At 31.0% G+C, this 25361-nt stretch overlaps 1 protein-coding gene across 1 annotated transcript in view; it reads left to right on the top strand.

Annotated features, from left to right (window-relative positions):
• LOC122523590 (cell adhesion molecule 2-like) overlaps positions 1-24278 on the top strand; it is a 33700-nt gene extending 9422 nt beyond the window's left edge. Inside the window, exons 2-5 of the mRNA XM_043645441.1 lie at positions 10968-11179; positions 20003-20231; positions 20898-21197; positions 24052-24278. Coding sequence (XP_043501376.1) covers positions 10968-11179; positions 20003-20231; positions 20898-21197; positions 24052-24152 — 842 coding nt within the window. The 3' untranslated portion in view covers positions 24153-24278. The remainder of the gene's footprint in view (positions 1-10967; positions 11180-20002; positions 20232-20897; positions 21198-24051) is intronic.
• The last annotated feature ends 1083 nt before the right edge of the window (positions 24279-25361 follow it).

Genomic DNA, 25361 nt, shown 5'->3' with positions numbered 1-25361 from the left:
AGTAATTATTTTTTCATTTTTGAAAATGTCATAACTAGGATTACATTTTACAAAGAGATGCATTTGCTTATACACACGAAGAGACACGCATACGCGCACACACTTATAGAATTCTCACTTCGTTGAAAGAGAAAGATTTCTTGCTTCCTTATTTTTTCTTTTTGTTTCCTTTTTATTCTGTTTTGTTTTGTTTCCTTTCTTTTTTTTTATTTCTATTTTCTTCTTCCTCTTCTTCTTCTTTTTTCTTTTTGAGAATAAAAAGAAAAAGAAGGAGAAGAAGGAGAAGAAGAAGAAAAACATCTCGGATTAAAAGTTTCGTCCGGCGTACTTGAATCTCACCTTATTTTTAGGGTTGCGAGGATACAATGAAACGACTCGAAGCGAAAGCACTCGTTCGTACATTCCACTTTCTCGGTTAGACGAAAACGAGGAACTTTGTAGCAGTAATAGTGTCCTCGGTCTACATTTTTACTAGGAACCTTCTACGAGACGGTCTGGTCTGACTTTTCGTAGAACGTGCTACTTATTTAAGTAGAACAAACTTTACTCCCGTCTGCGCGAGTTAATCCGTATCGCGAACAATAAGAGAAATATTTTCGTGCGTTGAAACAAGAGAAAATCATTAACGGATTATTCCCTCTCTACTTAATTCCATGCGTGTACTGAATTAGTTTGGAAATTTCCCGCGTGAAAACTTTCTCACTATCCAACCAACCCGCCCTTCTTCTCCCCCTCCACCTCGATAATCATCTAACACTTGTGCATAACTTCCCGAACGTTAAGCTCAACCACACATTCATCAAGATTCTTTTTTCATTCAATTGCATGCCTGTGAAACTATGTCATCTCGTGATACTAATTTACCAAAATGCAACGTCGTATTTTGAATAAAATTTCATTCAATATAACTCACCCTCCCGCCCCCGTTTTTTCGTTGCATGTTTGTTCGGTTCATTTATAAGACTACAATGGACCGTGTGCCAATTTTTGGCTCAATTATTTAACCTTTATTTGATCTAAAAAAAAAAAAAAAATTGAAAAAGAAAAGAATCGTTCCACAAAACTGTACTTCGTTAGAATACGTTTATTCTCTCGCGAGTTATTTATTTAAAATAAAATGGTACGATATAATGCAGAACTTTGAAAAAATGTCGCTTTATAATAAGATAAATTAGAGTCAAATTTAAAGATCTAAGTAAATACAGTTAAATAATTGATGATGTTAAAGGATCGTTTGCAAAAAACGTTTTACTCGAATCCTTCTTTGTGTTCTTCCGTAGAATTTTCGAATGCGAATTCGCACTCAATGCATGTATATGAGTACTCAACCTTAGTAGAGATGCACGTGGATACACGTAACACACGCAATAGCGAAGTTCACGAACCCAGTACAGTCACATTCGGGTAACATTGCCTTGTTACGTGGTTGCAGTCAGCTCGCAGAGGTAGGAAACATTAAGTTTCTCCGTGTTTTAATTACGAGTTGGGAACGGGAGCACCCTCGACCTGGTTAAACGCTAACGGTAACTTCCTACCTCTGAGTCTTCCTATGTTTCCGTGTCACATGACAGATTGACGATAACCTTATGCAGAATCATGGAGAATCATGAGTTATTGTTTTCTAACTTGTCATCACGTTTTCATTCCATGCATATACATTTAACCACAATAAGTCAATAATTATTAGCATTGTAATAGGTTTTTTCTTTTTTTCCGTTACTCGTATAAAATGTCAATTGTTAGCGAATTTTCTTGAGTTTCTTTGTCACGTGACAAACTGACGATAATCTCATGCAAAGTCCTAGATTGATAGAAAGAGAAAGAGAGAGAGAGAGAAAGAGAATCATGAGTTATTGTTTTCTCTCTATTCTGTTAGTACATTTTTATTCTATTCGTACACATATATACTGGCACGAATCAATAATTATTAGCATCGTAATGGTATTTTCTTTTGTACTGTTTGTAATACTGTTCTCTAGTGTTAATGCATTAGTATTTGTGGTTTTGTTTTTAGTACGACTTTAAAAGTTAGAACACGCAAACGTTGGTTATATTTTGCTTATTTTGCAGTTAAAACGCTGCAGTTATCAACTTTTATTGTTTTTTTAAGGTTTATCATTGGCTAAGATCTGATAAAAATATCAGGAAAATATTTAAAAAGTAATTAAAAGTTTTAGGATTTTTTGCCCCGATAAATCTTCAGATTACATGATAGGGATAACTTGCTTGCTACTCTTCTTTGATGAATTGGTAAAACAACGATGAATAAACTTTAAATCTAGTGTGTTGTAAACTAAACAGTAACATATACAGTGTTATATAAATTATATATAATACACATTTCAAAATATATAATTATTAATAAATACGATCTTTTTAAAATATCTCATATTTAATTAATACATCTATTCTTTAATTGAGTATTTCGTTCAAATTTAAGCTTAGTAACGTGTTCCAGATTTCTAGTAAGGATTCAGAAAATGTCATTAATCATTGAACTTAGCTACGGTGACTGGAGACGCCCTTCTTTCGTCGATTTCGTTACGATAGGGTAGAAACTAAGGGAGAAGAATGTCACACAGTTAGGCTTATAGAGAAAGAGAAAGAGAAAGAGAGAGAGAGAACCCAAGAAGAAGGAAATCTGATCGGGAATCATTAGCTACAACCTTCTAACGGGAATGGCTTTTACTTGGGGATTGGTAATTCGTGAGTGAAGAATAGGTTAGTTCTAGGCTATGTAATTTATTCGTAACGACACGACGAACCAATTTGTCCATGTAACTTTCTCTCCGAAAAGTTAAAATATATATATATACCTTTATATACATGTGGGATTTAGATATCTTTGTAAGTCAGATCAAATGACTCTGAAATCTAATACGTGACACTTGAGCTAAATTGATCGATCAAAAAGAAAAAAAAAGAAAAAGAAAAGAGAGAGAGAGAGAGAGAAGCTTAGAAAACGATATCGGAAAGTTAAGTAGCAAAGCACGAAATTCTTATCATCGATGTATCCGACGGTTGTAAGCACGTTGACTCGACCGATAAGCTTAGCTTTAATGTTCGATAATTTCTCAACATGTTTCATATCTGTTCCACCCTCACTCTCCCATTTATACATTACTTACATCATTCTTATCTTCATGACTTAAAAACAACTTTCACGTCGTTCTAGTACCTACGCATAATGATAGATTTTTTTTTTTTTTTTTTTATAAATCTTGCAATCTTTATAGACTAACATAAGTAAGAGAAAGAACAAGTATGTTAAATTTTCGCAGCTCGCTACACGTTCCAACAACGGAACGAAGCATTGTTAAAAGAAGTAAAAAAATATATATTTATATGTATATATGTATATATAATAGACACACATCTAAGATATGAGTCACGCGAGAAAGGCCACATGTGATTAAATTACATTACCCCTTTTTAAAAGAGATAAGGTTCAGGATTTATCGAGCTTATTTATCTGAAACTCAAGCTTTAAGGCTACCTCTTATATACCTTCATTCTTTTTCCTTCTTCTTCTTCTTCTTCTTCTTCTTTTCTGTGTTATTTCTTAAGAAATTGAAGCAACGTCAACTACTTTCTCGAGTAGTTCAGATGACCACCGATAAGAGTTAATTGTAGAGAGCTTAAAGCTTTCAAATGATTTTTTTTTAATCAACGTTCAACACACTAATAAAAAACTATAAAAATAGTAGTCAAGATCTTCTAACGTTGTAGTTACACGTTGTGTTATAAAGTTATCACGAACAAAGTAGTCTCTTATGGATTTACATACTTTCTCAAATAGTATTCTTACATTTCCTTCGTGTGGTTGTTCTATTATCTCGTAGTTGGTCCCCGAGCAACATAAATATTCAAAACGTCAGCGTTCGGGCAGAACTTTATCTGCGTTCTTTCCAAACGAAATTCGATCGATATACATATAAGAGAAATATACGTCATGTGATATTTCTACTATTATAATCTCAAATTTGAAAAGGTGATTCATTCTTGCAAGAATTTTTATCAAAAACAGAATATACACAATATGAAGAAAAGAGGAAATAACAAATATCCAATTGCCAAAGAAATTGATACTGCTTTATAAATATCGTATAAATAATAATTATATCGGAAAAGAGATAATTTTTCATTTTATTATATGATATTCATATAATATAATATTATAATAATCAATAAACAACAAACTCGATAAATATTCTCAAGTTTTACATACATATAAAAATATAAAATGATTAAATTTGAAATTATCATTTAAAATTTGATAGAATAGCATTCCGGGTAATCAAAAACCTACATTTTCTTATCCATTTTATTCCAAATTCATCGAATTCACGAATAACAAAGTTATCGGTTTTTCAAGCACATTTCTCCTTTTTCCTTTTCTTTTTAACATGTGATAATATACGTATGATTTCATATAGCATTTTGTGGAAGGAATAAATAGCATTCTCATCCGTTTTCCATCAGCAACGGTTTATGGTTGGACTGCAGTAAGTGCTAGCAGCTGTTGCCGTATCCCCGTTGATGTTCTTATCCCAATAGTTCCATCCGCAAGCAAGCAAGCAAGCAAGCAAGCAAGCAAGCAAGGAAGAAAGGAAGGAAGCATGGAAGCAAACGCATTTTGCTTTTCCATCGTTGCTAACCTCGAATAGTCCACTCCCAAAAGGACGATAAATCACGGACATTTCGTTGCATTTTCCCTATGTAATAACGAACATAGGAAGAAAACGATAACAATGAATTTATCACCTTCTGCAATAATAATAATAATAATAATACATTTCAGAAATAAAAATGAATCATCTTTTAAACATAGGAAATGACAATTTTCCAATCAATCAATAAATATCTCAATTAATCGTACGAAATCAAAGAAAAGACAAAAAATAAATCGGAAAAGATCATTTATATTTTCCAATCAAATCTTAACTCAAAGTTCTATTTATTTTCTATGTCAACTGAACGTTTCCATCGTTGTGTCTCGTCGTTATCTTGGCTATCATCTTCCAACTTTTCACGTTTTACGATCGACTATTATGGTAGACGCAATCTCTGTTGGATGTCTTCTTCGTGAGTTCAACCTTACCTGCAGCAATAACGTGAGAAGTCGTTAGGGTTGTTGGAGAATGACAGAGAACGCAATTACTGCTTGGACGTTCCTGTTAAAGAAGAATATAAAAAAGAAGAAGAAGAAGAAGAAAAAGAATAAGAAGAAGAAGAAGGGAAAAGGGAAAAAAAAGTAAAGGAATACTAGTCTTATCGACAAATCCTCTTTCCTCAGAGAAGACTAGCCGAAAATGAATGACTAGCAATTTGTAGGACGAATTGGGTGCGAGACTATAAGTCAATGCTATGAACCAGTCACAGTATTACGTTCCCTTCCTGTTACTCTTACGTGATTTAACTTCTTTCACGAAGTATCTCTACTTCGTTTAGTTTCTTATCTTTCCTTCCCTTTTTTTCTTCCTTTTTTTTATCTTTTATTTTTATTCGTTTTCCTTCAATGCTACGACGTTTTCACGAGCACCACTACTTGTGGGGCTGCTGGTTGAAAATCAAAGAGATGAGGTTAAAACGTAAAAAGAATAAACCACTATGGTGAAACGAGATGGAACACGAACCACCGAGGATTTGCAATCATAGTAAAATGTCAGCTCACGTAATCTTCTAATGATAACTCGTTGATAATTTCTATCTCAGGGTATTCGAATTAGATCTTTTCTCTCTCTCTCTCTTTCTCTCTCTTTCTTTTATTTTTTTTTTTTTATTATACTTTAGTTAATACAAGCGGAAAGATAAGAACATTTCCTCGTAGTACTAACACGAATACTAACAAGAACAAGAACAAGAATAAGAAGAAGAAGAAGAAGAGGAAGAAGCTCTTAGTGTGCGCGCATGCTGGAAAGCTGCGTTATAAGCTCTTCCCAAGCTTAGTTACGACTACAAAATTAATTAAAACGAGAGAGAGAGAGAGAGAGAGAGAGATAGACTGAAGTGTTGGAAATAGCAAGAAACATCGTTTTCTCTACGGTTAGATACGGAAGAAAATCCTATAAATCGCGACATCTGGTATTGAATACAAGTGTGATTGACACATAAAAAGAAAATAAAAAAGATAAAGCAAAAGGGGAAGAAAAAAAATGCGAGAGAGAGGAAAAAAAAGAGAAAATGAAAAAAATAATATGAAAAAGAGAGAGAGAGAGAGAGAGAAAAAAAAGATAAATGAACTATAAAAAAAAAAGACAGATAAAGAAAGAGAAAAGAAGGGAAAAAAAGATAATGATAAGAAAAAAAATAGAAATAAAGAATGGATGAAGATAAGAAGGAATGGAGAATATTTTCATGAAAGAGAAATAGGGTTGGGAAACATAATGAAGAAAAAAAAAGGGGAAACGAAACGATAGCATATAATTATTATTGAATACATCTTTCGAGGAGTAAAAGGTAGTATTATAAAAGCTCTAACGTACATAGGTGGAAACCATTGGTTCCCTTAACCTTACAGTTCATTTCAACTCCCTTCTACTCCTAATTCATTCTTGCGAGGAAACGTAATGAGCTCTGATCTAATCTAATTCCATCCAATCTCCCTCCGGCAATAGCTACGTCCCAGGACTATTAAGGTTTGCTAAGCACCAAGGTATAGACACTTTGTACCTAGGTTTGTGTGTATCTACGTATGTATATATGTATATATATATATATATATATATATATAATATTACTCTTTTATATTGCGAGAACCTTTTTTCGTTTTTATTCTTCCATAGGAACGTACCGAAAAGATGATTCCCTTTCTTATTCGGATTTTCAAAGAAAATTTTTCTCATCCGGCAAGTCTTGAGCGTTTTATCCAAAGAGAGAGAGAGAGAGAGAGAGAGAGAGAGAGAGATGGTATGCGTGTTACGAGCTCCTTTGAGTTTTAATTTTCGTTCAACTTCCTCTTTCTTTCTTTCCTTCTTTCTTACTTTCTCTCTCTCTCTTTATTCCTTTCCTATTTTTCTTTTCTTTTTTTCCTCTCCTTTCATCGTTATACGTGTCTGTTTTACTTTCTCATCCCCCGTTAACCCCCCTCCACCCTATCCTATTACTATTTTCACTCGATTTTCGAAGCGAACTCTTAGCGAATTCTTTATTGTAAGATATTACGAAGCTTCTTCCATTTCCTATTGAATCCTTTTATTACTTATCGTCACATTCCTTTGAGAGGCTTATTAATTGTAAATGATTTATTTACGCGATTTCTTCTTTTGTATTATATTTTATATTATTATATTCTATTTAAATATATATTTATTATAATCATTTTAGTTTATTCTCTCGTGATATTCAAACTAATCATCAGTATGGCACTAATGAATCGATCATCGTGCTTATTATTCTTGTTTTGTGTTTTAGTTAATTGTGTGGTGTTTATATTAATTCGCGTATCATTATTGCAGACATCGTTAATTAATTTAGTGCTAATATTATATTTATGAGGTGTTGAATATAATCGGCACTACACGTGAAATAATTATCAAATGTAATATAGTATAATATAATAAATTAGTATTATACAACATATATAATATATATTCGTAATTTTCTATATAATTATTATCGCATTTTATAAGATATCTTATTATATTTTCACATAAAATAATAGTAAAATATATTTTAATTATATATCTATAAATTTATAATTATTTATAATATATTTCTATTATTCTTTATTTCGAAACAAGTTTGTGCGAATGTTGAATATAACTGGTGCTAGTGTTGGAAGGTTTAATAATTATTAAATCTAGTAAAATAATAATACCCAACATATATTTATATATTTATACTAATTCTTAAATATCTATGAAGACAATACAATAATATTTTTTATTACATTTTATTTATTCTTTATATTTGTTTCTTTTGAATTGAGTAAGCGTATCATCATTTCGATGTGAAATTCAAAGATACCATGAATGCACATAGAAGTAAAGTTTCCTCGGCATCGTGTGTAGCAATTTCGTTTCATCGTTCTTTGACTCTAACATACGTAGAAACGAGCTCATACATACATATATATATATATACGTGTGTGCATGTTCGATTGGAAACTGTTGGGCATTGGAATAACCATTCAAAGACCACGACGTTCACGACGGGCTTTTGCCCGTAGAAACCGTCCAGAATTTGAGCACGTCAAAATACTCAACCTCAATTGATCGTCCATAGCAATCACTATGCCACGAACATGTACGCAACAAAGTATTAACACCTGAGGCTAGAAGTATATATACATGAGACACATGATCGGGTCTCGTTCTAAAGTTAATAAAACTTTTCTCTCTTTTCTTTTCTTTTCTTTTTCTTACTTTTTTTTTTCTTAATATTACAGATGAAATTTATTTTTCACACTTAAAAATCCAAAAAGAATAGAAAGAACAAAATTAAGTCATTAATCATAATCAATTTCTTTTCTTTTTTTTATTTTTTTTAACCCATTAAAAATCTAATAAGTCAACGATACCATCATCCAAGTCGTACAATTAATTGAAAATAATAAATCAAATTGAGCAAAAAAACAATCTCTCGCTCTATGATTTATTATTCTGCGGTAATAACACTAAATGGATATTCAATATTCATTCATTGATATTGAAAACCTCTCATCTATTATAACAGAGATTACCTTAACTAAGTTTTTATTTATGAATAACTACAATGAATGGAACATTGGAACATTGATAACATTGACTGTTTCTTTATCTCTATTTTATAATACAAAATTACGATGAATAATACTTGTATGTTTGATTCCTTCCTCTGTGAACGCACGAATACACACACATACGTATACAAAGAGAAAGAGAAAAAGGAAAGGAAGGAAAATGATAAAAGTAAACAAAAATAAAAAAAAATCATATTACCCCGGTGTATAAATTTAGAACGAAAATCGGCTTAACCGATGAAAAACTTCTCCTGTTCATTTTTTTTCCCTTTCCTTTTTTTTTTTACCTTTTTTTATTCCGTTTAACCTGGCCCGCTTTTTTATCTCGTTAAAACTGATCTCGAATTGCGCTTTTTTTGAATTTACGAGTAAGACCCTCTCTCCCCCTTCTTCTTCTTCTTTTTCGAATGGTCTATTGCAGCCAAGGACGCATGACTTGTTTTTTGGTACTATTTTTGTTTTTTTTTAATTTTTTCTTCTATGTATATTTATATACATATATATTTGTTTGTGTGTGTGTGTGTGCGCGCGCGCGCGTACGTGTTTTTTTCTCTTCTTTTTCTTTGCGGTTTATAATCGTTAAAGAAAAAAAAAAATTAAAAGAGAGAGAGAGAAAGAAAGTAAAAGGGAATAGGAAGCTGCCTGGTCGAGACAGTTTTAACTATTGTACAGTGTAGGTGCAGTAATGAGAGACAATTGTTCGAGGAATACAATACAAGGAAATATGCACAATGGATGCTCGTCGACGATCGTTAGTTAAGATATTCCCTCTCGTTGCCTATCCATTGCATTATATAGATATATGTATATGAAATTGTGTATGTTTATGTGTTTGTGTGTGTATGTGTGTGTGTGTGTGTATAAATGTAAAGAGAGAGAGAGAAAGAGAGAGAGAGAGGGATTACGTAACGAATGGTGGCAATGTATAAGGTGGAATGGTAATCGTGAGGGTGGAAGAAAATAGTGTCAGGTGCGATGATGGATGAGAGGATTTTACGAACGAATGATGAAAGGAGAATAAAGAGTCAACGAAATCAAAGGAATAGGATCGATGAACGAAAGATGCAAAACTAGAAAGTAATTAATATTTTTTTTTTGAAAGATACTAATGAATGTTTAGCGTTATCTAACGAATCTTATAATTTACTCGTTACTTAACTCGTGATGTTTCTTTTTTTTGTTATAACGTGTTCAAGTGTAAAGCAATTATGTTCGGTGCGTATTATTTTTTGTCTTCTTTTTTTTATATACCTTCAATTATAAAATTCTCTTCTAATAGTCGATCGTATTTATTTTTCAATTTGTCCAATCCTGTTCGATATTTATTTATTTTTTTTTTATTTTTCTTATGAACAAGAATTCTTTTGCTAATTTTTTTCTACGAACAAAGTTTTATCATCATATTTTTGATTGAATTAATTAATCGGGTACCATGGGGAAATTATAAGAATTTAGCGAAATTGTAAAATATAATAAGGTTTTCTTCTCTGAAAATAAATTTTCTCGTCTTTCATATTCGATAACATTCATATGCAAGAAAGAAGTAAAATATTTTCGTTATTTTTTTTAATTTAATTTCTCAATTCAACGTATTTGATAATGTAAAAAATGCCTCTGTAATTCTTCAATCCTGTTTCTAATTTCTCATGTTCTATAAATATTTTCAACTTCTCATATTGCTATGAAATGAACAAAATTATGAAACCGATTATTTTCTAATTTAATTAATTAACGCAGTATCAGAAAAAATTATACAAAATTTAAATTTATTATATAAATAAAATTCTCTCACACATTTATCATAGTATTTTATATTTCTATACGAAAACAGAAGTGTAATAATTCTGTATAATAACCTTACCTAATTAATTAACCTAGTTTTCGTAATATGATATAAAAAATGAACAAAATTACCCAATCAAGATTCTCATGTTCGTAGAAATGAAATTTTTGTTCGTTCGCCATATTTTCGACCAAATTCTTATTCAAAAATAGAAATAAACGATCTCGATTATTTCCCGATTTAATTATTTGATACGGTGCGTAAAGTAATATTAAAAAAAAAAATAAAAAAAAATTGTCAACATAGTGCGATCGTCTTTTTTCTTTTTTTTCTAAACGTAAAATTTCTTTCTTTCGAATAACAATTCCAAAAACAATTAAAATGATCCCATTCATTTTCGTATTTAATTAATTAATGCAATATCATCGAATAATCTTTAAAATACATTTTTTTGTATTACAGACACGTTGAGCCTGGGTGACCGGACGTTGGATAACATGGATAGAAGAACAAGTCAAAGTAATAGGCCTCGTCAACAAATTTTGGATAATTCGTCGGGTCTGAAAATCAAACCAGAACCTAGTTTCGATTTTTCGCAAAATACGAACGTGACTGCGTTGATCGGGAAGTCGGCCTATCTAATTTGCCGAGTACGTAATCTCGATGATAAAACGGTAAGAATTATTTTATTAATTATCTACTAGTATTAATATTATCAGTAATAAAATTTCAATTAACTTTACGAAATAGCAAAATATTCATATTAATATTTCTATCTAAATCTGTGGATGAGAAAGAGAAAGAGAAAGGGGACAAGGGTAGATGGGGAGGAAGTAGCAATGGGGGTTGTAGGATTACACGCTGATATGACACAATAACAGGAACGTATATGCATAACAATAGAAACGTATAATACTGCTTAATCCCAGTTGTGAATTTACGACGAATCCTTTATGAAATTACATGTCTGCAACGTGAAGAGACGAACATGAAGAACTATTGTGTGCGCGCGTATGTGTGTGTGTGTGTGTATGTATCTATATATTACAACGTTTTCCAATATTATCTTCATAGTCTCTATAAATGCACATATGCATGTATACGCAGAGATTAGATAGAACTTTTTTTTCAAATAAATGATATTTGATTTTTTATTATGAAAAAAGATTAAAAAATTATAGATTTTTATTGAAAAAAAAAAGAAAAATTAGGTCAACTTTTAAAATCATTTTAATAACGTCCATTATATTTTTATATATTTGTTATTTACTTAATTAGAAATCAAATAATATTTCATTCCAAATATTTTTCCTTCGTGATATTTAAATGTTTAGACGTGTCAACTTGAAAACCAAACTTTTTATATAAAGTCAAAGTTATACATAACATATTTTTTTACTATGCATACTATGAAAAAGGAAGAAAATCATCGAGTATATAAAATCTGCTCGAAACAGTCGATAGGTCAAACGCGTATTTGTTTTTCGGACATCGAAAGAGGAATTTTCCTGAACATGGTAAATATTTTCCTAGAAAATTGCAATGTGTTGCTAGGCTTTTGACAAATTCAAACTGGTGAATTTTATTATCGTGAGAGAGAGAGAGAGAGAGAGAGAGAGAGAGAAGCATATGTATATATAGCGTTCTCTTTTATCGAACGGTAGCTCTCGATTTTCGTAAAGACGTTTCAGAGAAAACGATTTTCCAAGAAATAATCGAATTTCTCTGGGTCGATTGAACGTTAATCGAGCTTCAGAGGGAAACTAGAACCAATTTTATCAAACAGTGCTATCGTTCTTGAAATTGACCAATCAAAAGCTATGCATAGAAATTTCAAATATTGCATTTATAATTCTCTATTCCTCTCTTTCTTTTGGTTATTATACTCGATTGCCCAAAACGTTCATACCGGCTTATAAGAAAATGTTATTTTATTTTTTTGTTTATATAATATATTTTTTTTTCTCAATCAAACAAAACTTTCCGGGAATACTAAGGAAGCGAAAATAATTGCTGATTTTAGCAAAATTATATTTTATTATAAAACTAACAATCCGAATCGAGCTTTTCGAACAATACAATTATGCATTAGGATTTTAGTAAAGTAATTGCCAATTTTCAGAACATTTCTATCCATATTAAAAATAATAATCAGCACGAGCTTTCCTGGTAACCCATATATTCCTCTATAATAGTTTATGTTATCTATGCAAATAATATTATCTATAAACACGTAGATATATATATATACAGAATGATAATAAGCATTTCTATTAATGAAACACAAACCAGGATTCGTAAATTATCCTCGAATTCGAGAATGATAAAATATTATATAGCTTGGTATGTTGAAATAAAATGAATCTTTCTCTCTTTCTCTCTCTCTCTCTCTCCCTCTCTCTAACTAGATAATATTAGATTAGATTTTTACTAATTGTCTGTTCATTTCTTTTTGGGAAAATATTCTTATAATATGTTTCTCGTTTGTAAACCAATTATTTTATCTCTTTCTTCTTCTCTACCTCACTTTAGTTTTTTCTCTTCTTCTCTAATTATTCGCTAAATTACATTTGGAAATTGAGTGCATCGTACAATACGATTAAGTACTTTCCTGTTACAATCTAACTTCTCTCCGCAGAAGCAATTTAATTATTTCGACTATTGTAATTGAACGACGATTACAAAACCGATTTAATTGATCTTTAATATTAATCGATAATATCATAAAAGTATCTACGATCATTTACTGCTATTTGAAAATCTACTTAATTTCACTTCATATTCGTTGAGAAAAAATCCATAAATGACCCCACGCGGATAATTAACTTATTGTCAAAAATAAAAATGATCAAATTGTTATATCGTGCTTCTTAAATCGTTCCAATGTATAAAAACTCTGCTCATATATACTTAAGAAATTAAAAAATTGTAATAAACAAAATTTAATGAACAAATTTTACTAACAAATATTGTTTATTTTTTATATAGAAACAAATGAAGCTACAAAATTCTAGATTTTAATTTGATCTCGACTAAAGTTGATTTTAAAATACTTTACTATAAAAACAGGTGCAACATTTACCATACAAATATTTACTTATTTTAATTTCTCAGTTAAAATAATGCTATTTAGCAAGAGATTCCATTTATTTTGATTAAATTTTAACCGTAACAGATTTTCCTGACCGGTAACAAAAATGTTCTTATTCTTGTATGTAAAGTATAATATAACAAGTTTCATGCGATTAGCAAAAGTTTTACTGTGCACGCACCTCGCAACTAAATATCTACTTTAAAAACACGTTTATAAGCACGAATTGTTAGAATCAGGTTTAACGAGGATTGCTTCATTTTAAACGGGTTGAATGTAGAATTTGTAAGACGTAAAGACGCTGCTGGAATATTTATCGTATCTACCTAACAATCCTCATTATGTATTTATGGAAATGAATATTTAGACTTCATTCGAAAACATCAATTTCTCTACAATGAATTCATAAGATAAGTATTAAAATAATTTATTAATTCTACAATTGTTCTATTAAAATAGAAAAAAAAAAGAACTTTAAAAAGATTTTATTTGATTATCCGGAAAGCTTATGCTGTTTGATATTTTTAATACGCATACAATATTTTGTGCAAGTTTCCTGAAAAATTCGTGCTGACTTTGAAAAAAAATGCAAATCATATTATAAAAAAAATAAAAAATAATATATTTATTATTACATTATTATACATTATATATTATATTATTATTATGTAATATTATTTTTCTAAATCAAATCTAGTTTTACGAACAAATCAATAATTCTCATTTCGCAATACTAAAACGTATTTCAATTTCTGAACTTGTCGATGTAAGACGCTTGAGAAATGGAAATTCGTAATATGGCAAGTGGAATCTCGCTTATCCTGACGATTCCATAGCCTCGAATACATGGTTAGAACCAGAAATTTCATTTATTTATCGCCCAAATTCCATAGCTCCAACAAAGGGAGATAGTATGATCTGAGAATCGTTTTACATATACTTACATATACATAGATCTGCATATGATGTGCATCGTACAATTTCTGCCCCCGAGAAATGATATTAACTTCTCATCTTGATGCTGACGTATGAGCTCCTAAATTCCTAATCTAATTTTATTTCAAGGCTGATTGAAAATTATACCTGCAAAATCATTTAATATCTACGAAATTCAACAACATCAAATTTCATACAATTTTTTTTCGTTCCGTTAATTATAATGTTTAATTGAATGACATTATATTATTATTATTTCACACATACAATGACACTATATTGCAATTTAAATTTACAAAAGAATACTATAGTGTTCAAGAAACAATATTAAACTATACTTGATTTTGACAGATGTATATCAACTCGTGAATTTATTAACAAATTTATTTCTTCAAATGTATATAACGTACATGTATACAATCAACGTGAAATTCCCTATCATTTTCATGATTATTCGTTGATAGAATACAGAAAAGTATCTATAAATAGTATTCATCATTCAACGATGGAATTGTAGTGTAATTGAATTCACAGAAGGAATATGTGGCCCTCTAGAAACGATATTAGCTATTTCTGATCTTGACAGATGCGTATTAGCTCGTAAATTCGTAATCAAATTTGATTTCTGAGTGCTTGGAACGTACATAGGTTTAATCTAAAGCAAAATTGCTATGATTTTAGAGGACTGTTGATCGATATATTCCGTTATAGATATTAATACTAATTTTAGATTTATAATATTATTCATTTATATATATTTTCTATTTAACTTATAATAAAAATTGATTAAACATTTATTTTATACTAGTAAGATATTTTTTAAATTTTAATTTTGTAAAAGACTCGAAATAAAAATATCGATAAACGCAACCCTATGTTGCATCTTTTATTTTTCAAAGACATTCAACTCAGAATTACTTTCTAGGCTAGCTCGTCGACGTGAAACTTCAAAAAAATATATAATATATAGATATATCTATTTGAAATATCAATAAAGTAAAATAAAAAGAAAGCGTGGCATAATAAAATAAATTGAATCGCAATAATGATCGTCCATGATTGTATAGTGAATCCTAGATCACGTTATATGTAGGGTTTCCAGCTGGATACTTGAAGCTCGTATTAACGAGCAATCAGACTTCAAGCCCGAACGAGAGATATCGATAAGGATTTGAACGTTCTTGCACGTACCTGCAATATCGACATATATGCATGAGTACATACACGTATATGTATTTATATATACAAATACATATATACATACGTGTATTAATTTCCGTAAGACCGACACGGCTTATTCGCTATGCCCTTAATGAAGAGAATTCGAACATTGGACGGTCTGAGATTTGGCACGATTCGATAAGAACCTTAAGATATACATATATACTTAGATGTATAGGTATGTAATAGTATAGGTAAAACAGGAAACTGGAATTATTATCGGTCGTGTGAAAGTAGGTCAATATTTCCTACGCGACCTTACATATCACCCAGCCAGCCCTTCTCCTTTAATCATTTACAACATCGCCCTCAACGTTGAGAATCTTCTACCATCATCCAACAACCACCCATCTCTAGCCCCTTGAACAATCTATATATATATATATATATATATTATCGATATTACAAATTATAAAAATGTTTGCGTTCAACAAACCATACACGAGTACGAACATGTACACTTATTCGAAGGCTAAATTGCGATTGAAGTTATTTACGTGTATGTTTCGTTGAAAAATACTGCACGGAAAAATACTTCAAAAATCTACAAATATATTTCGTTTGAAGTATTTCGTAGAGATCGGTGAAAATATTACATACACCTTACGATATTTAATAACTTTTTCCCCCCTTGTTTTATTTCATATTTGTTCGCTTCTTTTTTCTTTTCCTTTTTTCTTTTGCAAATATAAAATATTTGTTTCTTTTTTTTCTTAATATATTGTTACGTCCTGTGGCGTTATAAAAAGTGTGGTCATTTTTTAGTCAAACTGTTAAGACTTTACCAGAGAATGACCTAAAGAATTGTGGGTGACTTGACGAGTGATGAGATTTGGTTGTGAGAAACTGGGGGGTGGGGGAAGAGGGTAGTTAAAGTATGAAATCTATTAGAATTCTATTACAGTGAGATAATAATGTAAATAATAATAAAATAGATAATTGTAAGAAATAAAATAAGATACTTATCTTTTTCTGCTGCTGGTGGGATAGACCTCTAGCTCTACTTCGATCAACTCAAATAGAATATTTCTAGTCGCGCGTAATAATAGTACTTTACTCACTTTCAAATTCATTTATCTTTAAATTTATTCTTTTACGTTACTGATTAATTTTAGAAATGTTTCACTGATTTTACAAACAGAATACGGATTTATTACTTAACTGAATGCAGACTTAACATCGAAAATTGAATACAAACTTACCGAATAACAAAGAGTTATTAACTAATACAGGCTTACCAGCTAAAACAGAAATACCGGAGAGATTACTGAATAATATAATATTTACTATATATAATTTTAAATAATATAATATAATATATTATTGAGATTTAATTAAATTTATGAATTATTTTCTACGATACTTAATTGAATATTTTATTTATTATAATATAAATTAATTCGTGCATAAATAATTACGATGCTTGAGTATCGTAAATATCGAATATCGAATAACTGTAGTAGAATAATCAAAATTTCATTCCCGAGAGAAAATCAGTTGTTTTAAGCAAGTTAGTTTCGATAATGGCCCTTAAATCATTATTGTCAATAATTGAAGGACATCTGCGACCCTCTTCATCTTCGAAGCTTTCCATCGTAATATTTTTCGAACCAATAATATCGAGCTATTTCTTTATTGTCACTTGAAAAACATAAAATAGTTTTTCTCCTACTTTTCATCTCGGTTTAAACTATTGTAATAAAAGAAAATCCTGCGAATTAAATTGTTATATTCTTGTTGCACAATGAATTTATAAACAAAAAAAACCAAAAGGAAAGAAGAAGAAAACGCGAGAAAAATCGGACCGAAAAAGAAAAACGAAAATTATTTCGTTCATTAATTAAAATCCTAAACTCGTGAGAATATGAGAATATCGTGAAACGTAATTGAATCCTATTTTTTGTTTTTTTTTTCTTTTTTGGAACTAAATATAACGCGAAATTCTGATGATAAAATGAAGAACGTTCTTCCGGTTGACGGTTATGTCCGCTAGAATGAATTTCAACTATAACGTCGTGCATTCATCATTGTCAACATCTTGCCGAGCACTTAGCACGATTCGCAATTTCGAGTGGTCTCGTCACCAAAGTCGGCCTCGGTCTTCGGGTTCGCAAAAGCCAACTTGGAAACCGCTAAACCATTTCTGGAACAGAAACCGGTCCTGGTTGCCGACTCTCGAGATCGTTACGAGACATAAACTTATCTCGCGTGTAAATACGCTAAGTGGTGCCAAGTGTACTCGGCTGTGCGCAGCACCGAGTGCAAACACGAGTACGAAAGCTCTTCGTTCTCGCTGAGAAGACGTTGAGGCTCTTGGAGATTTTTATCTTTCAACGTGAGTTTTTTAATATTTTATTTCTTTTCTTTTTTTCTTTTTTTCTTTCTTCCTCCTGTCTTAATATCAACAACAAAAACTTAAAAGAAAAAAAGGAAAAAAATAAATAATTAATCCACCGAATAATATCATACATTTAATATAATTGTATTTATTATTCTTACGAATATCGTTCATTTATTCTTAACGTTTATTTTGGATTTTTAATTATTAGTTTATTTTCTTTAAATAATTAACCATTATAAGAAAATCTTTCTTTTAAATTTTCTTCGAAAAGTTTTCCAATTTCGAGGGAATATTATGAAATATATAATATTCGTAAATAGAAAAATATGTGGTAGTAGAACCTGAATTCTGCTTCGTAACATAAAAAAAAACACACACGCACGAAATTCTGAACGAATGGTGGCTACGATTCTCTCAAACGCGTTTGACCGTGAAGCAATTTTCCGGTATGGTCGAGATCGAGGTCGAGCGAACGCAACTCGTTTCACTCGTCGTTGTACGTTCAAACGAAGGGAAAGAACAATACTATTTCAAGGGTGAATCGTAGAAAAGTGTTATCGGAAAGGAAACAAGTTGAAAGCAAGCGGGGATCCCTATCGTATTCTTTTAAAACCATTGTAAGATTCTTTTTTATTTCTTTCCTACAACAATAAAAAATACTTCAGAAATAGGGGTAAAAAAATTTAATTTATTTTACGATTACCACACGTTGTAAAAATATAATGTATATTTATCAGTATTTTAATCGTATTATCTATCAATAAATGATCCTAACAAAAAGAAAAGTGTTAACGACATATTTCTTATTTTTTCGTCATATTTGTAAAGAGACAGAAGAACTGAAGACAAAAATAAAAAAAAAAGTTTTTTTTTTTATGTTACGATTAACTTACATTTTTAATTTAAACAGTCATATAAATTGAATATATATGTACATGGTACATCTAATATATAAGGCTACATCTAATATCTATAGATAAAAGTATTCGAAACGAAACACGGTACAGATAAAACTGACAAGTTTGCCGTTTGGAAAGTTAGGTAGGAATAGGAATAACTTTGAGTTTTTGCAGATCAAGGGGCTTTCGACTTTTGCTACAGCAGAACAGGAAATAGGTGAATCTCTCTCGTTCGTTCGGTCCACCCTTTCGTTTGAAAATCTCAATAAACTCGAACGATGTACCACTGTGGATACTGTTTCCTGGAAAGTAAAGTTGGCTACTCCTACCAGATTACTTTCTCATAGTCGGCCAAAAGCGGAGAACCTAAAGCAAACGTACGCTTAGCCGGATAACAAAGTCGACAGAAATAAGGGCATTAAATATTCCCTTTTAGAAAATTATGTTCCACGATTAATGTATTCCTTAACGTTTTACTCATATTTGACAACTGTTCGCTTTACCTCGGATAAATAAATTACAGTAATATGTTATATTAGTATTTTCCACGTGTTATCAGTTACGAACATTCGTACTTTCGTTAAATACGTTATTATTTATACGATCAGTATATGTTAATGTAATAAATTACTTTTCCGCGAAAAAACAATTAGTCCAGTACAAAATAAGTTTACGTGGCTTTTTTTCCTGTTATACAAAGAATCAGTAAAAACTGCGTGAAGGTAACGTGGTTGATCTAAAAATGATCAATTAGAGTCACGATCGCAAGATACTTCATTCTTAATACTGATAATTTATTTAATATCAGTCATCTGTTAAAAACATTACTAATCATTCCAATACTGATTAATTGGTTTTTTTTCTACAAATACGAAAAATGTTTCAAAATACTGACCCAATAACTGAGAGTTATAATACAGGGAAATGCATAACATCGATATTTCTCATTTCAATTTGTAAAGCATCAATCGGGATGATATTTTTTTTTTTCTTTCATTTCTTTTTAAAGGTATCCTGGGTTAGGCACAGAGACATTCACATCTTGACGGCCGGTGCTTACACGTATACGAGCGACCAACGATTTCAAGCTTTGCATCAAAAAAATACAGGTCAGAACAGCGAATGGTCGGAGTGGACACTTTGCATAAAGTGGGCACAGGAAAGAGATCAAGGAATCTACGAGTGCCAGATATCAACCATTCCAATAAAATCGCATCAGTTTCGATTGAATGTCGTAGGTAAGTATCCCCTTTTTCCTTAAACCCCCCCCCACCCGTTTCATTTCTATTAATAATAATAATAATAATAATAAAAGAGAAAAAAAAGAAAAAAATACGAAAAGAAAAAAAAAGGAGATAGAAACAGGAAGAGAGAGAGAGAGAGAGAAGAAAAATATGATTTCAATGTTGCAAGTTTAAAAGGTGAAAAGTAGCACGCTCGATACTCGCTGCATTCTCTCAATTACAGAAGCTTCAGCTCGCTACTTTTCCACGGGATTACGATCCTACTTAAAAAGCTCACTCATCTCTCTTTTTCTCTCCGTCGGCTCGCTTTTAGCTCGTTCAAGGGTATCACCACCCTGTCTCTCTTTCTCTCGAGCGGTTTTTCTCGACTAGAAAGAGCTTTTTCGAGGGCACGCGTCTCCGTATTTATCCTAAGAAACGACTATAGCGGATAAAAGCTGTTGAAAGAAAGAAAGAGAGAGAGGGGGGAGAGAGAGAGAGAGAGAGAGACGGAGAAAAAAAAAGAATAGAAAAGAAAGAGAGAAAGGGAGAGAGAGAGAAAGAGAGGGAAAAAGGAAAATATCAAGGAGACGAGACAGTGTAAAGTATAAAAGAGAAGAGAGTGAAAGAAAATCCTTTTTTTTTTTCTTTTTCTTCCTTTTTTTTCTTTTTTTATTACAGTACCTACAGCAACGATACTAGGTGGTCCAGAAATGTACGTCGGTGCAGGAAGTACGATAAATTTGACGTGTGCCATCCACTTCAGCTCGGAACCACCGGCCTACATCTTCTGGTACTACAATGAGAACGTCCTCAGTTACGACAGTCCCAGGGGCGGTGTTTCGGTGATAACCGAAAAGGGTGGCGACGTCACAACCTCCTGGCTTCTCATCCAAGCTGCACAACCCTCCGACTCTGGGGAATACAGCTGCAAACCCAGCAATGCCAATACGGCCTCCATTAGGGTTCACGTACTCCATGGTAAGTGTTTACGACCTAACGCCGACTCCATCTTTCCTTAACATCCGAATTCTCTCGTGACTTCATCAAGGAGCTAAGAAGAACTCGAGTATTATGATGAAGAAGAGGACGATGATGGTAGGTAGATGGAAGAAAAGTAAAGGACTGTATATTATCCAAAAACGTGACCACCATTCACCCTAGGGACATTTATTTCTTACGAAACAAGACTCCTTAGAAGGGCGGACCCTTCGATTATATTCGAACAACAAGGAGACTTGAAATTCGACAGCAAACTTCTTCGCTATTTTTCCTTTATTCTCTTTTGAAAATGATAAGAAGTGAAAACTAGCAAAAGAGGTACCATGCCAAATCGATTTGGCAGGATTTGTACTCTGAGCTACCGGGAATGGTCGAGAGACGGATAGGAAATATCTGAAGTGAATATTATTGTGTTAAACCAATCGTCCTAATTTTTTTGATATCATCTTCAGAGGTATTTGCTATCGAGAAAATATCCGATGATACATATTGAATAACGAGGAAATTTTATAAGAATCTATTGACAATTCCCATAAGTGGATGAGTCATCAATGGAAGAAGATTGAATAAGTTTTGTCTCTGTTCCTACGGTAAATATTGTACGTCGGTGATTTAATATTAAATTGAATTCTACAAATTTAGGACACACGCGCACAATTACAAGAAAACTCAAATAAAATTATTTGAAAAAAGAAAAAATATGTAATATATATTAATAATAATATTTACAAAAATGGGGTCTAAGATCTGAACGAATATATTCTAATCAATTTTCGGACTTCTTCTTATCCGATTGCTATAGTATAGTCTTATAACATTTATTGAATAACATTGGCTCGTCAAAGTCTATTTAAATAGATTTTATTTAACGAACAAAAGCGTTGAATATTATTTCAGTCAATCCTTATTCCGTTATTTTTATTATTAAATGTAAAAGTTGAATCAACAGCCGTCTATATCCGCGATCGACCAAAATTCTTTCTTGCATCGATTAAGAAACTTTTACGAACCTTTCCTCCTAACTTTCAGGATCCATTTCATTTTTACGATATTTTTAGGTCGCCATCATGTTTACGAATCTTTCTCAAAGAAGAAATTCTTTCTACGACTAGGATAATCTTCTTTCGTATACACATCCGAGATACTTTATAAGCATAAACGATAATGCGATAAAGTCTGCGTACAAAGTGAAAATTTTCTTTTCTAAACTCGTAAGAAAGATTTTACAAATATTTCTTTTTAGCAAAATTTCAAGATTATTAAGAAATATAAATACAAATATTTTATTTTTTATTCAAGATGTTTTTCAATTTAAAATTATTCAATTACGTCCACGAATTGTTTATTATAATTAAACTTGGGTTTCTATTCGAATTATATATTTTTTTTAAGGTTTCATTAACATATTCTATTTTCTTTTACACGGTCGTGAAAATTCACGCTAATTAGTTCGCACAAAAATATCACGAGAATCATGAATATTTAAAAAAAGGAAAATAGTATAATTTTGTTTCTATTTTCATCAACAAATTCACTATTCTCCGTCGTTTTTATATAACGAAAAATATTTAATAAACCTAGTTCTTTATTTTACATTGCATTTGGGTATAATTCGTATTAGTTTAACACATGTTATTATACTTTTATATAAATCAATTTTGTCGTGTAACTCTTTTAACACGATTTTTCTACACAATATGCATTAACTCTATAAAAAAAGAACCCAAGTCTAATATTCTTTTTTAAACTATTCGAAAAATACTGAATGAAAGAAACTAGAAAGAAAGAAAGAAATATGAAGAAATGAGAAACGAAACGGATTTATAGTTTGGTGTATAGTTTCCTTCAGTTTACGAGTTCAGAAAATTGTACGAGTTTTTGATGTAGTAGTGCTCACGAACGTATATACTTTATACATGTACATATGTAAATACATATACACAGTGGCAGCTATGCGTGACACAAGAAGAAAACGTGAGGAAATTGCTTTTCCATTTCTTTCATAAAACAGCAAAGACACGAGCACGATGGCTCGAGTATTGTAAATAAAAGGGTACTAAAGTTATGCCGGACCTAAAGGGTCACGCGATTTAGAACACCCTTTTCAAACTTTCATACCTACGACAACGACAACATAAAGCTTATGTTATTATAATAAAAAAAAATATAGAAAAAAAAATAGAAAAAAGTAGGATATATAATTTTACTCATTTAAAATTTGTATTGGTTTGAAGAAGTATTAAAATTAAAAATTTTTAACATGACAGATTATTCGAAAAGTAATTTAGGTGCAAGTACGATTAATATTTTTCATACAAACTTTCAAACATCTATTTCTTTTTTCTTTTTTTTTTAAATAAACGGAAAAATATTCATTCGTGAATATATTCGTAATTATAATCGTAAAATAACTTCATAAGGATTAAAGTAAGTTGATGTATCAATAAACGCGATTAACGAAATCTGTGTGAAAAAAAAAAAAACGAGATCACTTTTTCGAGCAATTCAATATAAAATAAATTAAATCGGATTTTCGTGAGCAGAAAAACGAAAATCTTGTAAAATCACATTTATTTTGTACATGATCAAGTACCAATTAGCATCTTCATGAAAAATTAATTGTTACCGTCAAACGAGGAAAATGTTGAGAAAATAAACAACATAAAATAATCGAGTATCAATTAATACACGGTGGGTCAAAAGTTCAATGATAGCTAAAAGAAGAATCGATTAATTTGTTGTCCAAGATTTTTTAAGCTAATCATTATTCTCCGAACTTTTGACTTAACTTGTATTAACATAAACGAGATAATCGCATTATTTTTGGTTACAGGTGAGCGACCGGAAGCGATGCAAACTGGAACAGCGGGACCCACTTTATCTTCGAGCTGTCTTTTGGTGTCTCTGATCATTTTGTACATATCCTCGATGTAAACGAACTTAAGTAACCTTAACGAATGTCGCTGCAATGCCGTTTAGATCGTGTTTCAAAAAATCCATCGAGAGGTACGTTTCTCATTTTGAAATAAATCTCGATATTACGAACGAAAAAAAAAAAAACGAAAATCATTTTTCTTATGAATCTTAAGAAAAAAAAAAAAATAATTTAGAAACACGTTCTCTCGCGTTCTTTTTCAAAAATCCTTAGGAAAAAAAAGATCTTTCAATAAGTCAATCGAACGATTATCAAATCGAATAATCGAAGGATATTTCTAAGGGACGCTAATAAAATACTAGAAAATCGTGACCGAGTGAGGTCGCAGTTTTAAGTAACGAGGAAAAGTTCTATAATTCGGATAATCCTCGTGGAAAGAGAAACCGATTGTAAAAAAAGAAAACGTTTAAACTTAGAACACATTTTTTGTTTTCCTCTTTTATCCATTTTTACGACAAAATCGAATCTTAGAAATACGAATGATAAGAAAATAATGCAATTCACTGAACAAGCAATGAATTATCAAATTAATTATCGATTTATCGAAAAACTTTTAATAAAAAACTTAATTTCTTCTCGAACGAAATCATTATTATTATTATTAGATGTAGAAGTGAATTCGGTGTCTCTTAATATTAAATGATTTATAACTATTATTCGAATGTAAATAATTGGCCACTCATTTTATAACGATTACGTACTAACATTCACAATTAAAAAACATTCGACTAGTCAAAAGAAAAAACAATTAGTAAGCAAAATGCCAAAATTCGCATATATTTTTTGTTTGGAATAGGTACCGATTTTGTTTCTACACCTAATAATATTAGTATTATTTGAATGGTTTCATATAGGTGAAAAAAAAAAAATAATAATACCTAAATTATTCGTAGGGTGTTAATTAACTCGTCGTTGTCGAAAGTGGTATGAAAATTGTGTCTATATACGGGGAAAATCCATTGTGTATCGTTGACACGAAAACTCGAAAATAAATCGGCGTGTAGAGGTATTTGTAGGGTCAACGAAGAGATCCAATTATAAAGGAGTGTGTGTGTGCGTGTGTGTGTGTCTGTGTGTATGTGTGTGTGTATATGTATATGTATATAAGCATATATATATATGTAGATATATATATACCTACCTACATACATATACATATATATAATATATTAAAACGATCCGTTTGCGTTGAACCGCGTTTCTCCCTT

This window comes from Polistes fuscatus, unplaced genomic scaffold (assembly GCF_010416935.1).
Source record: "Polistes fuscatus isolate 324 unplaced genomic scaffold, CU_Pfus_HIC Scaffold6, whole genome shotgun sequence".
Taxonomy (NCBI): domain Eukaryota; kingdom Metazoa; phylum Arthropoda; class Insecta; order Hymenoptera; family Vespidae; genus Polistes; species Polistes fuscatus.
This window is presented reverse-complemented; position numbering and strand designations above follow the sequence as displayed.